Raw genomic sequence first — 16,925 nt, forward strand, 5'->3', positions numbered from 1 at the left:
TTTTGATATATCAAAGTGTTCAAATGGGTACAATAGAGAAAGTTTCAATGGAGGAAAATCATGGAGGAAAAAAAATGAAGTTGGGGAATAAAAACAAATGGCAAGTGTGTTTTGATAATGCTGTACTTTACTTCAGAATGGATTAGAAGACCATCTTTAAGACACTATTAGTGGTAAAGCAGAAACATGGCACTTCATGCCTTCATAGTCTCCCTTTCTGTAGACCGCCCTTTCTACCCATCCATCCATCAATCCATTCATTTACCAAATACTAATTGAATGTCTATTATGATAAAATCTTTGCTTCATGGAGTTTATATTCTAAGGAAGACGAAGACAAAATATTGTAAACAGACAAAATAGTTTCCTAATATGGCACATGCAGTGAAGAAAGTAGGCAAGAGGCTAAGATAGTGACCAAGACAGGAGGACTTGCTTCAGACATGGAAGACCACTCTGAGCAGTAATATTGAGGCTGAGACTTAAAGGAGGAGCAGGTAGCAAAGTAGAGAGGAAGGTGTAAGAGCATTCCAGTCAGAGTGAACAGCTGTGCAAAGTCTTGTGACCAGATAGGACTTCCCATGCCCTTGGGAATGGAAGATCAGTGTATCTAGAGCACAGATAGTAAGAGGAGGTGGTAGTATGAGCTAAGATGTAAGATATAATTAGGGTCTAGGTCATGTAAGACTTTGTGGGTCTTAGATTTTATACTGAATACAGGAAGCTACTGGAGGTTTTTAAGCTGTTTGTATGTATGTGTGTATGACAGTTGTGTTTCTGTATCACAAAATGACCAAATGAGTTAGATTAAGGGGCAAGAGTAAAAACAGAAAAACTAGCTAGGATAGTTCAGGATTTAAATAATGGTTGCTTACACTGAGGTAGTGATAGTGAAAATGAAGCAGGAGTTCAAAAGCAAGATAATAGTGAAGATGGAACTGACAGAATCCAATGAATTAATGATAAAAGGGAAACCATTCTAAAGAAAAAATTGCTCATGATATATAAATGATATATGATATTTGTCTTTCTCTGTCTGACTTAGCTCACTTAGTATGATATTCTCTAGGTCCACCCATGTGGCCGCAAATGGGATTATTTCATTCTCTTTTTTTTTCAGACACAGCAGTGAATTAATTTATTTAAAGAAATTTTATTTTATATGGGAGTATAGTTGATTAACAATGTTTTGTTAGTTTCAAGTGTACAGCAAAGTGATTCAGTTATACACATGTGTGTGTGTGTTAGTCACTCAGTCGTGTACAACTCTTTGCGACCCCATGGACTGTAGCCAGCTAGGCTCTCCTGTCCATAGAAATCTCCAGGCATGAATACTGGAGTGGGTAGCCATTCCCTTCTCCAGGGGATCTTCCCAACCCAGGGGTCAAACTTAGGTCTTCTGCATGCCAGGCAGATTCTTTACTGTCTGAGCCACCAGGGAAACACAGTTATACATATGCCAGTATCTGTTCTTTTTCAAATCTTTTTCCCATTTAGATTTTTAAAGAATATTGAGCATAATTCCCTGTGATATACAGGGAATTGTTGGCTATCTGTTTTAAATATAACAAAGTGTACATATCAGTATGGCTTTCATTGTGTGTGTGTATATGTCTTCTTTTTTCCTTTATCCATTTTTTTCTGTTGATGGACATTTAGGTAGCTTTCACATCTCGGCAATTGTAAATAATGTTGCTATGAACATTGGGATGTGTGTATATTTCCAAGTTAGTGTTTTTGTTTTTCTTGGATGTTTACGCAATAGTGGAATTGCTAGATCATATGGTAGTTCTCTTTTTAATTTTTTGTGAAACCTTCATATTATTTTCCACAGTGGTTGTACCAATTTCCCACCAACAGTGAAGGCGGGTTCCCTTTTCTTCATATCTTCTCTGACATTTGTTATTTGTGTACATTTTGATAATAGCCATTCTGACAGATAGGAGGTAATATCTCATTATGGCTTTGATTTGCATTTCCCTAATGATTAGTGATGTCGAGCATCTTCATATGTCTGTTGGCCATCTGCATTTCCTCTTCAGAAAAATATTTATTCAAATCTTCTATGTATTTTTCAATTGAGTTATTTTTTTGATGTTGTTGTATATTTTGAATATTAACTTATCAGTCATATCATTTGCAAATATTTTCTTCCCTTCAGTTGGCTTTTTATTTAGTCGATGGTTCCTTTGTTGTGCAAAAGCTTTTCTTTAAAGTCACTTCATTGATTTTGCTTGAATTGGTGAATAACTTTGGCCAAGTAATGACATCCTGCCATGGTCAAAAGCAGGTGTTCACACTGCGTACTAGAAATGGATTTGCTGGATAAACACAAATACCAGGCTGCATTACTAAATAATGAGCTTCAGTGCATGCTTGAGAGCCAAGCAAGAGGGACTCTGTAAACCACATGAAAGGAGTTTCAGGGCAAAGAAGTTAGAAGATTCCTTTACAAAATTTTATTTGGAAGTTGTAATGGTTAATTTTATGTGTCAAATTGACTGGAGCATCCAGATATTTGGTCAAACTTTATTCTGGGTGTTTTCATGAGGATAATTCTTGGATGGAATTAACATTTAAATTGGTAGCCTGAGTAAAGCAGATTGCCCTCTCTAACATGGGTGGGCCTCAGCCAATCAGTTGAAGGACCAAACAGAACCAAAGAGCTGATCTTCTTCTGAGTAGGACAGAATTGCTCCTGCCTGACTTCCTTTGAACTGGAACACTGGATTTGTCCTGCCTTTGAACTCAAACTGAAACATAGGCTTTTCGTGGGTTTCAACCTGCCAGCTTTTGGACTGGAACTATCCCATCAGTTTTCCTGTAGCTTGTTGACTCACCTGCAGACCTTGAGACTTTTTAGCCTTAACTTGTGTGAACCAATTTCTTACTCCTCTTTCTCCCTGTACTTTCCTTATATATTCACATGGGTATATTTCATATATATATATGTATGTGTGTGTGTGTGTGTGTGTGTGTGTGTATCCTATTGGCTTCTCTGGAGAACCCTGACTAATACAGAATATCTTAATGTAAACTTAGCCAAGGCCAAAATAAATTACTTCTGAAATGTACATCTTAAAAAATTCCAGTTAAGAAATGGCAATGAGTCAAAGCATAACTGCCTCCCTGAATGTGTCAAATACCCAATAGAGAAAGTTACCAATCACATAAAGTTGTTAGTGGCTCAAATTAGGTGACAAGTAACAAAATATTGATTAAACTGCTAAACAAATATTTATTAATTATAACTTTTATCTGAAGTAACTCATGAATGGTGATGACCTTAGAAGAAAGATCTCAACTAAATGACTTTTTAATAGTTGAAAAGTGGAAGACCACCACCCCCTAAAACATACTACAATAATGTACAGACTCTATGTACATGCACTTTATACACACACACACACACACACACCACACTACAGAAATCAACACGTGCAGGCCTGTTTTGGGGAAAAACAATAAATCTGACTATTTAACTGTTAAACATTTTTTATTGTGTAGACTTATTACAGGACATGCAATATAAAAAAAAGTGTAAAATATCAGTAAGCATATAAAAATTTCAGCAGTCTTTTGGACCAGCACTTGATTTGCACAAGAGACTAAGCATCTATATAGAACAGACATGTCTTGGGATACGCAGTTTACAGATTGAATCACAAAACGATTTCCCAAGTGATTTTCCTCATATAAAGATAAAAAAATCTTTTCACTTAAAAATTATTCAGTATAGTACATTTTCAGTTATGTACACAGTTTAAAAGTAAAACTATGTCCATGCCAGTGTCTGTTTTAATGCAGAAAACCTAAATAGGTAACAGGTTGACGATTAAAGTGCCAGGAAAACTGGAAGAGGCAAAAAAAGAAACCAAGCCGAATTCCAACAGGTGTGTGGAAATAAAAGCATAACTGAAGGTTAAAAATAAAGTCCCCCAGGGAAGAATCTTACTATGAGCAGGAGGAATAAAAAGCTTTTGGATGTACCAGGCAGCTTTCTGTATGACTCAGGTTTACAGGTAAAATTCCTCAGTTTGAATTCAGAAGAATTTGAATTTATTCCAGCAAAATTACCTCCATCTTTTATTACTGCCTCCTCCCCCATCTTCTCTCTGAGCAAAGGGATGCTTGGCTTAAGTCCAAAGCTCGTGGCAGGGGGAGGGGCCATGTGTCACAGCATAACAGACAGTTGCAAGTGCTTTAATTTGAAGGGGTCACATTTGCAACAACTCTGACAGTCTCACACAATGGCCTCCATTTTATGAGCCCTTCCCCGGAGGCCCACTGATCAGCTGAAAAGGGAACACAATGTTCAGCCACTAAACCACCCCGGTGATGGATTAGTTTGGAGTCAGGAAAGCGTGATTATTCTTGAAAATAAACGAAGCTGAATAGACATGCTGACCTCATTCAGCTAGTGAGAGGCAGGGAAAGTTGGCTTCCACTTCTGCCAGCCCAGAGGGCTTGGCCCCATTTATTCACCTTAATTCATTTAATGGGGCTGATGTGGACCATACTCAATATGGATAAAGATGTTGTGTGATCAAGTACAGACATGAACTTCATCTGATCCCATATCTTGGAGTCAGAAATAAGTGTGAAGAACTAGGTAATGGATTTTTCTAATTTTGGTCTTCAGGAAGGCTGCTGACCTAATGAAAGTTGATGAGGTGGACCCTATTTTAAAAGGAAAACCTGGAGAACAGGAAGGCACTTAGGTGTCATCATCTATGTAACAAATATCCAGGCATACAAGTATCTATCACAGGTTAAAACTTCAAGAAAGTAAGGCAATAGATCATGTGCAGATTATGTTTTCTAACTTGATGAAGATCACTAGATCCCATTGAATCATTACAGTGAATGGCAGCAATTCACTAAACACTTGGGAGGGAAGAGTTTGCTTAAAACTGCCCACATATCTGTACACTCAGTGACAATAGCCTGGAATACTTCCCTTACCATGAAATGATCGACATTTTAGAACAGGCAGTTGAGGTTGTTAGTTCTTTTTTTCCTCCTCAGTTCTTCGTATTTCTCTCAAGTTATCTTTTAACAATAGGTTCATATCTCAGCCAATAGAACAATGATCCAAATGAAAGAAAAATATTTTAAATGGGTTTTAAAAGTTCAGACAACCCCCAACACAGACAACCCAATAGCTCAGAGGAGAAAAATAATAGTTCTGAAGACTGAGAGAGTGATTTCTTTGTTCTGAACCAGGAAATTCATTCATACGTTGTTGCTATACTAGCAACTTGAAATTGGCACTGAGAAAATTAAAAGGAAAGAAAGAATCATATATACTTCTATCCTTGAAATGTCATTTATATTTCTTTCTGCATGTTGATGCGCATATTGCTGAATATTTTGCCAATAGCCTCAAACAGCGGGTCACAGAAGGTGTGGACGTAGATGGAATAGACACGGCTGATGCACTGAATCTCAATCAGGAAACTCTTAATGCATGGTACAACTGCCCAGATGTGCAGGAAAGAGAGAATGGCAAAGTAAATGCCCCAGATGAGTGCCATTGGGATGCCAAAGAGGGCAGACAGCAAACGGTAAAACCAGTACTTTGTCACAGTGAAGGTGGTGAAGCTGGCCTTCCAGATGCCGTCGAAACTGTGTGTTCCTTCTGGTTCTGCAATCACATCTTCAAAATCAATCTGAAAAGAAGAAGTGACAGAACATGAGCTTGAAAAAGAAGAAACAAGAAAAAACCCATTTCTGAGTATGCATAAATATATATTTGCTTTTATGTACAGGTTTGTGTTAAATGCTTAAAGGCACCCAGCAGCATCAGCCTCACTCGGAATTTGTGGGAAATGCAGATTTGGGCTCCATCCAGACCTCTAAGGGTAGTGTCAAGGTGGATTTCTAACATGTTCTCTGGGTGTTTCTTTGCTATGTGAAAGGTTGAGAGCTGCTGCTCCAGGGAAAACTAAAGGGATATGATAAAAGTCTTGCCTTCAAGTAAAGCCCAGCTATATGGATAAGTATACTAGGCATTCAGTAAAATGTAAATAACATGACCTAAGTTAACTGCTGGAAAATCCCATGGATGGAGGAGCCATAGGCTGCAGTCCATGGGGTCAGTAAGGGTCGGACACGACTGAGCAACTTCACTTGCACTTTTCACTTTCATGCATTAGAGAAGGGAATGGCAACCCACTCCAGTGTTCTTGCCTGGAGAATCCCAGGGACGGGGGAGCCTGGTGGGCTGCCGTCTATGGGGTCGCACAGAGTCGGACACGACTGAAGCAACTTAGCAAGTTAACTGCATTCCAAGACAACTACACACACAATGTTAAGAGGTAGTTAGTTCATATGTGCTAAATCACTTCAGTCGTATCTGAGTCTTTGCGACCCTATGGGCTGTAGCCCACGAGGCTCCTCTGTCCATGGGTTTCTCCAGGCAAGAAAATGAGTGGGTTGCCATGACCTTCTCCAGGGGATCTTCTTGACCCAGGGATCGAACCTACATCTTACATCTTCTGCATTGGCAGATGGGGTCTTTACCACTAGCCCCACCCAGGAAGCAGTTCATGACTGATTATCAACTCTCCAACACTCAGCTGGTAGAATATCTTCAGGAAATTAGATCATTGTGGGCTCTGAGGATTCAAGAAATCTTCATTGTGTGACAGGATTTGAGCAGGGATTGGAAAATGGAGTATGACTTGGAAAGGAAGGAAGAAGGGATCTGGAAAACGCTGTGATCAAGGCCCCAGGATAAGGAAGGATGATGCAGTGAGCGTCACAGGCAGATAGACCTGTGTGGCCATGGCCAAAAAGAAAGGTTGAGGCCAGACTCAGTTTTACTTTATATAAAGTGGTGATGGGGGCAGTGGGGGCTGAGGGGGCGGTGTCTGTTGAAGATGTTGGAGCAGAGGAATGCAGCCACAATCCAATTCAGTCATTTACCAACATGAATTTGATAGCAGTGTCTAGGCTGGGGGAAAAGGAAAAGAGACTCAAGGAAGAAAGATTCTTGCAGTATCCCAAGTTTGAGATGGCAGGGCCAAAACTGTAATAGTGACCATGAAAAAAGAAAAGAATGAATTTCAGGGATGTTAAAGGAAGAGTCCCCAGGACTTGGTTACTTCAAGGATAAGGAGAGAGAAAAGCCTAAGATGAACTTTGAGCTTCAGGTTTGCCTGCTAGAGAGAGTTGGGCATGCATGCCAAGTTGCTTCAGTTGAGTCCGTCTCTTTGCACCCCTATGGATCATAGCCCGCCAGGCTCTTCTGTCCATGGGATTCTCCAGGCAAGAGTACTGGAGCTTGTCTGGACTGCTGCTTAATCTTGAGCTTTAAGGATTAAAGCCATGCCCTCTTTCAGGGGATCTTCCTGACCCAGGGATCAAATCTGCGTCTCATATCTCCTGCATTGATAGGCAGATTCTTTACCACTAGCACCACCTGCAAGGCCCATTACAGGTTGAATTTGTCTTTATTCAAAACTTTTACTGTTTCTTCAATTTAAAAACTAAGTTCTCTCTTAACATTTTCTTAACTGCCTTCCTAATTTTCTCCTTGCTGTTAATGTCACTTCTGCTCTCTCTAGGGGCTTCCCAGGTGGTGCTAGTGATAAAGAACCATTTGCCAGTGTAGAAGACATAAGAGATGTGGGTTCAGTCCCTGGGTCAGGAAGATCCACTGAAGGAACTCATGGCAACCCACTCCAGTACTCTTGCCTGGAGAATCTCATAGACAGAGGAGCCTGGCAGGCAATGGTCCATAGGGTTGCAAGGAGTTGGACACCACTGAAGCAACTTAGCAGCAGAAGCAACACCTGTACTAGTCCCTTTTGGTGGCCACTAGAAAATAATCAAATTAGTTTGTAGTCATGTAGCAGTTAACTGTTACTAAATGTTTCTACATGTATTGTCTCCATGTGATCTAGGGTTTCAAACCAATCTGGGAAGGTAAGTTGTCATTTTACAAAAGAAGATACATAGATTCGAAGACATAATGGTGGCTTGCTAAAGTCAAACACAGCAGAGGTGGGGACAGGATGCAAGCCTGGCCCCTTTCGCAATAGCATTCTTTCCCACAGAATTAATTTGCAGGAGCTTTTATGCATCTGGAAGGATTATATAGACTAAAGCATGGGGTAACAAAATTACCACCAGAAGTGTAGGACAGAGCCAGTTTAACTGCGGAGTGGTGGCAGCTATATGAAGGATATATTTATATATCCTTATATATAAATATATAAATCATATATATTATGTGGTTTGAAATATAAACACGTTAATGACTGCCAGCAGCAATCCAATGGCACCCCACTCCAGTACTCTTGCCTGGAAAATCCCATGGACGGAGGAGCCTGGAAGGCTGCAGTCCATGGGGTTGCTGAGGGTTGGACACGACCAAGCGACTTCACTCTCACTTTTCACTTTCATGCATTGGAGAAGGAAATGGCAACCCACTTCAGTGTTCTTGCCTGGAGAATCCCAGGGATGGGGGAGCCTGGTGGGCTGCCATCTATGGGTTGCACAGAGTTGGACACAACTGACACAATTTAGCAGCAGCAGCAGCAATCCAGGCAAACTCAGGATTAAGGAATGAGGACTTATGTGACTCCATGGAGCCTCTCAGTGCCAAGGAGCCACTTTTGGTTAAACACAATCGACTTCTTTTGGAAAAAATACATGATGCTTACCAATAGTTAATGTTTATTTTCTAAAACATTCTGTTTCTTGATCTGTTGTCCAATGTCCTAAGAATATGTAATATATAAAAAAGGTATGTCCATAATTATCTAAAGGAAGTTAAATAAATTTGTTGTTGTTCTAATGTTTTCTTTCCCTGTTTAGATCTAGACTCAGAAGTAAACATTTGTGTGTTTTAAAAGATTGTTGTAAATGTGTGGCAAGTCAGATCAATCTTTCAATGAAGTTTCTGTGCAGATACTTGTTTACTATAGGGTTTTGCTCTGGTACTGGATTTTCCCAAAGCTGTTAAAAATAAAGGTCTGTGCTTTTCCTTTGAAAGGTCCCCAAAGAATTTTATTTTTAAAAGATGACTTTATTTTGTAAGAGGCTTTGGTGAAGTCAAAATGAATGCACTAGAGCAAGGTATTTTTAATCTGAATCAAAGGTTGGGCAATGTGGTCCATGAATGCCCTGAAGGGATAGTCTATTGCCAAAGGAGGCTGGTAAGGACTTTACAGGAACCAAGGATTCCTGTCTCTTTATAGAACAGAATTTAAGCATGTTTGCCTACAGATTCTTTTCCAAGGGAATGGATAGTTACTAACATTTGTTGACTGGCTATCATGATCAAACGCTGTTCTCATTTAACTCACAGCAACTCTGTAATTTATTATTGCCATTTAATAGAAAAATGTAAAGCTTAATAAATTGTCCAGGTAAATAAGAGGTAGATTTGAATTTCCAATCTAGTTTGAAAGATATTGATTGTTTCTTTTAATACCACATTGCTTAAAAACTATTTTTCAAATTTTCTCTAAGGCAATTCGTATTTCATAATTAAAAGGCACATTGACCAAACAAAAAAAAAAAGAGAGAAAGAGAGAGATTATTGAGTTTAACCCTCTGGTAACTGTACGAATTCCCATAGCCTAGTCTCTGAGAACAGTGTTAGGATGAGGTCATACACTTATATACATGATTGGTCCTTAGTGAAGATCTATAAACATGTGCCATCTATGTAAGATTTCTTACTGATAATTTAATTTTTCTAAACATAAATATAAATGCTTTTTTCAGTGAACATTTTGGAAATTCTTAAGTTTTAAGTTGCTTAAAAAATTTGAGTGGCTACTTTTTTAATGCTTTCCAAAACTGCAGTGAGTATGATTTATCTTCAAATATCCAAGTGAATTTAGAGCAAGTCTCCAGGGGTGGAAAGCAACATGACAAAAATAACATGTTATATAAATATATTCCTTAGTTAGTTGCTGCTTTAGTCTTAAGAATGTAACGTGGCTTAAAATAAAAGTCAATTAGATGCAGTTCAAGAGAGAAAAGGCAGGTTAAAGAAACACAGTGAAGCCAGAAATAATCTTTAGTTTCTCTCTACCTCCATTTCTGCAACAGTAATAGTAATATTGATAGGTGTTTGTGAGGAGGACATGAGAAAATTTATGCAAAGTGCTTGGCATGGGGATAGATCATTGCAATATAGTAAATGCTCAATAAACAGCATTAAAATTTACTTGTTGTGGGTGACTACATTTTTAAATAGGCAATTGAAATAAGAGAAACTATCAGTTGCAAAGTACATGGTGGCTGTAAATTCAAACCTCATCAGTGCTTCAAAAGAGCTAACTTCCATCTGTAATCATCTTTACCACAACCTCTGAGGTATGTATCATTATTCTCATTTTACATAATGAGGCTACTGTTGGAGGTTAAGAAATTACCCAAGGTCATATGGATGATAAGGGGCAAAACTTGAACTTGTCCTTCTTTAAGTCTAACTTCCTTTTGCTTTTGTATCCCTGGGACTATAAGCTCTTCTAATTAGACCTGTTTGCTTAATTTTCACCCAGAATGATATGCTTCCTAAAACATGCACATTTTGATTATTAAAGAAATTACTCTTGTTAATGTTTCTATTTTAAGTTAGGACATCTAGTGACTAGGATGTTTTGCCTTTTTGGTACTGACTGAATTTCCATGGCCCTGCACATCATGTTCTCACAATCCTGGGCACCTAGCCAAGAACTCTCTCTCTAATTGGCAGATAAGGAAACTGAGGCACAATTTAAATGGACCAGATTTCTCAAGGTCCTAAGTGAATCAGTGAAATTAGAACTCTAATTTCCTGATTCCCAGGCCTAGGTCCACCCCTACCCTCCACACTATTTCCCTATGAATGTACATCTTTCTCCTTATGTCCCTTCTCTGCCTACCCCATTCCTAACTCTAGGTCTCCTGTAAGTCTCTCATTGTCTTCTAAGACATAGACTTGAAATACATCACTGTGTGAGGTTAGGAGAAATGTCCTTTTCTCAGCATGAATATAGACATTTCTGTATACCTATTTAGGGTGAATAGGTGAAAACCAGAAGGAATATTTTGAAAAATATCCTCATTATACATTTTGAAACATTCATAATCGATTGAACCCAACAAAATTCTGTTAGTAATCAGTCATTCCATTTAAAGGCAGTTCACAATTCCATCCAAGCATAGTTGCCTTAGCAGATTCATAGATATATAAAGCTGAAGGGATTCTTAAAGAAAAGGAGATCCACTTGAGACAGAGAAATTGATGGACAAAGCTATCAGATGGATGACCAGATCAAGAATGCTGCTGCTGCTGCTAATTCGCTTCAGTCGTGTCCGACTCTGTGCGACCCCATAGACGGCAGCCCACCAGCCTCCCCCATCCCTGGGATTCTCCAGGCAAGAACACTGGAGTGGGTTGCCATTTCCTTCTCCAATGCATGAGAGTGAAAATTGAAAGTGAAGTCGCTCAGTCGTGTGTGACTTCCAGCGACCCCATGGACTGCAGCCCACCAGGCTCCTCCGCCCATGGGATTCTCCAGAATACTTTCCCACTTAATGGCAGGCACAGGCTTGGAATTCAGGCTTAGAAACTTTCCTGGGCTTTTCCACTACTGTCTGCTTATCACCGCACACCCTCCATCATCTGGATGCTACATTCCATAGCCAATGGAAAAGGCAACTAGGCTTGAATGTGAATTTGAACATCATTGAATGAAAAGTGGTGCCTTTTTCTGATTATCTCTAGTGTGCTCATTGTTCATATCATCAATGCATCATCAGTTTGATTTATCCCTCATCAAAGCTGTCACTCTGGAGTCCCATTCCTCAGGGACATGACCCTCTTACCCCTCTAGAGGAAGTCTCAGAGCAGGTGTTACTCAGAGCGAACTGTATTTGCTCACATAAATTTGGAGCAGAGCAAGAATTAGAGGTTTCCTTTTGGACAAACACAAAAGCCAAGACATGCAGGTGCCATTTAGTTTCTTAGAATGGGGATGCTTCAGATGAGGTTGAGCTGCTCCTCCAATGAGCTGATTTTCTGTTCTGTAAACTATGGAACAAGTTGCCCTTCTGGCAAGAATCAGACTTCAAAATCAAAGGCATAAATAAACTTCAGTATTTGTATGTCTTAATAGATGCTTTATAAAGAGTCAAGAGTTTATGTTATTAGATTTTTATAAATGACATTAAATACTTTTGTACAACATTGATGTATGATGCTATAATTTTTGAAACATAAATTAGCAAAAATCTAGCAGCAGATGTCAAGAAAAGCAATCTGTCTCATTGTGTTTTAATAATAGTTGTTGGCTAGTTAAATGTATGTGATGGAAATATTAAAAAAGAATTTTCCATGTACTCAGGATTAAAAAACATGGGCTCATTTTTTTTGTCTCAAAATTTGGACATTTTATTTCTGGATAAAGAATTTCCAAGAAGGAAACTTTAAGTACCTTTGGGATTTAATAAGCAAAGATGCTTGCCTATTCTGTTTCCATGAGAAAATATCATTTTAGATTTTTGTGAAAATTGTGATAAAATTATGAAACTGTGATTATACTGGATATATGGAACACATAAATAATAACAAACAAGATGTTTATAGAAGATGTGTGTTGTCTGCCTGACACCCACAGTCCCACTTTTCTGCCAGTGAAGCTTCATTTGTTCAGGTCATGGAAATAATTCTTTTATCTTAGAGATAAATTATAGATGGTTTAGACTTGCCATGGTAATCTTAGTCTCCTTGTCAAGTGGTCAGTTTAGAGTAGACATGTGACCCTGTTCTAGCCAATGAGATTAAGTGGAAGTCTGCTGGGCTAGACTTCCGGAAAGCTTTATCTTTCTTATGAAAAGAAACAGAGGCATTTGGTATGGCCCTTTGCCCTTTTCTTCCTACTTATAAAATGATGTATTGCCTTAATGTAGAGAAGTCATCTTTTGACCATGAGGTGACATATATAATTAAAAGACCAAGAGAATAGAAGAAGATGCTGCTTTTGTGCTACCAATCTACTGAAACAATTCAGTAGCTATCTGCCTCTAGACTTCTCCTTATGCTTTTATTTTTAAGCCACAGCTATTCAGATTTTCAGTTACCTATATCAGAAAGCATTCTGAAGTGATATAGTAACTAACTCTTTCCTTTTGGTTAGCATAGTAGGTGTACAACTCCTCATTTATAAACCTAAGTTCAATTAGTAACTTCAGAATCCTTTCAGCACTACTATACTCTACCCCCAGAATACACTCCCTAACCTGTATCAGAAAAGTTTGTTTTAGCAAACCATAAGTAGGATGATAAATTGACAATAAAAAAAGCAAATTCATGTGTTCTGTGATAGACAACATCTAAGATGGCGCCCAATGATCCCTCCTCCTCAACTTCTTGGTATTTACGCCTTTGTGTAACGTTCCCCCCACTTTCGAGTGGGCTGGATTTGTTGATTTGCTTCTAAATAATAAAATGTGGCAAAAATGATGGGGTAGTCACTTCCATGATCAGGTTACAAAAGACCATGGTATCATCTTCCTTCCTTTCTTGTTCTCTTGCTTGCTTGCTCTGCGGGAAGCCAGGTGCTGAGTTGTGAGCTGCCTTTTGGAGAGGTGTGTGAGGAAGTTAAATGAGGCAGAACTATAGCCAATAGCCACTGAGGAACTAAGTCCTCAAACCAGAAGCTTGGGAGGAACTAAATCCTACCAGTGGCCATGTGAGTGAGCTTGGAAGTGGGTCTTTCCCCAGTTGGGCCTTGAGACGAACTCGAGCCCTGCCACGTGCATTAAAGCCTGTGAGAGGCCCTGTACAGAACCATTCAGTTAAGTCACATTTGGATTTCAGATACACTGTTAGATTATTTAAATAGTTGCTATACAAAGCCACTGACTTTTGAGACCATTGGTTATGCAGCTATAGATGACTAATATAATTCTAAAACAAACCACCTTTGATGATCATATTTTATTTTTCATTATATTATTCTTTTTCTGTTATATAATTCCATTTTCATGCTTATAGAAAAACGCAGTCAGTCAGTTCAGTTCAGTTGCTCAGTCGTGTCCGACTCTTTGTGACCCCATGAATTGCAGCACACCAGGCCTCCCTGTCCATCACCAACTCCCGGAGTTCACCCAAACTCATATCCATCCAGTCGGTGATGCCATCCAGCCATCTCATCCTCTGTCGTCCCCTTTTCCTCCTGCTCCCAATCCCTCCCAGCATCAGGGTCTTTTCCAATGAGTCAACTCTTCGCATGAGGTGGCCAAAAGTATTGGAGTTTCAGCTTTAGCATCAGTCCTTCCAAAGAACACCCAGGACTGATCTCCTTTAGAATGGACTGGTTGGATCTCCTTGCAGTTCAAGGGACTCTCAAGAGTCTTCTCCAAGTGATGTGATGCTTCAACCACAGTTCAAAAGCATCGATTCTTCAGCGCTCAGCTTTCTTCACAGTCCAACTCTCACATCCATACATGACCACTGGAAAAACCATAGCCTTGACTAGAAGCACCTTTGTTGGCAAAGTAATGTCTCTGCTTTTGAATATGCTATCTAGGTTGGTCATAACTTTCCTTCCAAGGAGTAAGTATCTTTTAATTTCATGGCTGCAATCACCATCTGCAGTGATTTTGGAGCCCAAAAAATAGTCAGCCACTGTTTCCACTGTTTCCCCATCTATTTGCCATGAAGTGATGGGACCGGATGCCATGATCTTAGTTTTCTGAATATTGAGCTTTAAACCAACTTTTTAACTCTCCTCTTTCAACAAGAGGCTTTTTAGTTCCTCTTCACTTTCTGCCATAAGGGTGGTGTCATCTGCATATCTGAGGTTATTGATATTTCTCCCGGAAATCTTGATTCCAGCTTGTGCTTCTTCCAGCCCAGTGTTTCTCATGATGTACTCTGCATAGAAGTTAAATAAGCAGGGTGACAACATACAGCCTTGACGTACTCCTTTTCCTATTTGGAACCAGTCTGTTGTTCCATGTCCAGTTCTAACTGTTGCTTCCTGACCTGCATATAGGTTTCTCAAGAGGCAGATCAGGTGGTCTGGTATTCCCATCTCTTTCAGAATTGAGTGAATATAAATATCCTGCAATTCGGTCCTGGAGTAAAGTCCAGGAATATGAGAAGGAAATACAGCATTTTAAACTTTCAACAATTCATATTAAACTGAATATTGGAAAAACTGTACACAGTTGATAGTGCGATCAGCTCATATTGCTAATGTGCTTGGATTTCTACCCAGATATGCACCAAAGACTAAGAGTCAGCTCCACCTGAAGACATGCCACTGAATCTGGACTTTTGATTATGTCTTGAATGCACCAGCACAGGGGTAGTGCGGCAAAGTTAATGGGAGGGAGGGAGAGTACCTGTTAAAATGCAGATTCTTAGGCTCCTTTCAGTCTAGGATCACACTCTCTGGGGTGGGCCTGGTGAATCTTATACAAAAAAGTGAATTAGTGAATGACAACCTCTGTATGGATTTAATGACAGCTTCTTTCTGTTGTCAATACTCTCTTCCCTGTGCCTGGAAGCCCTAGTCTGCTTCATGCTTCTTTCCTGAAACTCCTCCTGTGCTGGCTGGCATATGGAAGTTGGTGGATAAAGAATGAATGGAAATTCTTTTGAAAAGCTTTGCCTAATTTAAACCTATAAATATTTATTGGACAAGGATGAATGACTGTTATTTATTATGGAAAACAAAAACTGGCAATAGAAATCCTGATTTATTTTTTATGATTTTAAAGCCAGTATAAACAAATGAATGTTTTAAAAATCAAATACGTACTTCTAAAATCCTACCTACTATATGAACCAAGCCCACACATAGAGAAAGAGGGTTGAAACTAATTTCAAACTCCCCTCAGTGTTCTCACACATATTTCCAACATGTTGAATGGCCTTTGAAGTCAGTGGAATAAATGTGGTCCATGAGTATGTGGGTGTAGAGAGGGTTGAGAACTAGCACAATTAAATGTTACCAGAACACAGGAACTCTGCCCTAATGCCTATGTGTTTTCTCAGGGGCAAGGGCAAATATCCATTTGTTTATTGAACTGAACTGGCATCATTGAGGGGAAAAAGCGGCAGTGAAAGCTGCAGTGTTCTTGCAGCCTCGACTGAAAAGAGGAGGCCTCTATTGTATCCTTAATGCTTGTGATTATTTGGACTTCCAGAGAATCTACACAGAGAACTAGGAAGAATTTAAACCAAGGGTGGGAACACTGAAGTGTTTTTGGATTGCCTTGGGGTAACAGGTGCTAGGCAACTTCACCCTGTGGGAGAGCACTGGGCTGCCTTTGGACCTAAAGGGAGAGGGCTGCATTAGTAATCAGAGTTTCAAACTGGAGAACAGAAAGGTGGGTATTTGCATACTTCTGTGAGTGACAGGAGAGGGCTGGGTGTACAGGGAAGGGTGCAAAGGGGACCTGTAGCCCTTGACTCGGGCTTCTAGCTGGAACCCTTGAGTCTCTCCCTCTGGATTGCTTCTCAGACATTACAGAGACCTCAGAATAGATATTATACACATTTAGTGTCCTACTTCACTCATCTGCTTCTCTTCACAAAGTTGTAAAGTTCTAGGTTATTTTCATAATAAGAATAGAAAATAGTCTATTAATTCCCTGACAATAAAATGTCACTTAACTAATGAATGAATGGAGCAAACCAGGATCTAGGGCAAGTTGGTGTCCACTGCACCCATTTTGGTATCCTCCACAATTCCTAATAGTATTATGCATACATTAATTAGCAAATATTCCATTAATATATATATTTTAAAGGTGCTATAAATAGCCATTGAAAGGATGTAGGCATACATTAACCATCATATTATCTACTATGAATTCTAATCCTGATTTCACAAGTTCATTTTTATTTATCAATTTTTTTGGTATCCTATTTTATTCAAAATTATATTCTTTTTTTACCATAG

General features: G+C 39.2%; 1 protein-coding gene across 4 annotated transcripts in view; it reads right to left on the reverse strand.

The window, feature by feature from the left end:
- Positions 1 to 3,477: 3,477 nt before the first annotated feature.
- CAV1 (caveolin 1) overlaps positions 3,478 to 16,925 on the reverse strand; it is a 36,819-nt gene continuing 23,371 nt past the window's right edge. For all 4 annotated transcript variants that reach the window (XM_006069684.4, XM_006069687.4, XM_006069685.4 and 1 more), the window contains exon 3: positions 3,478 to 5,672. In XM_006069684.4, coding sequence (XP_006069746.1) covers positions 5,331 to 5,672 — 342 coding nt within the window. In that variant the 3' untranslated portion in view covers positions 3,478 to 5,330. The remainder of the gene's footprint in view (positions 5,673 to 16,925) is intronic.

Source organism: Bubalus bubalis, chromosome 8 (genome assembly GCF_019923935.1).
Source record: "Bubalus bubalis isolate 160015118507 breed Murrah chromosome 8, NDDB_SH_1, whole genome shotgun sequence".
Lineage (NCBI taxonomy): Eukaryota > Metazoa > Chordata > Mammalia > Artiodactyla > Bovidae > Bubalus > Bubalus bubalis.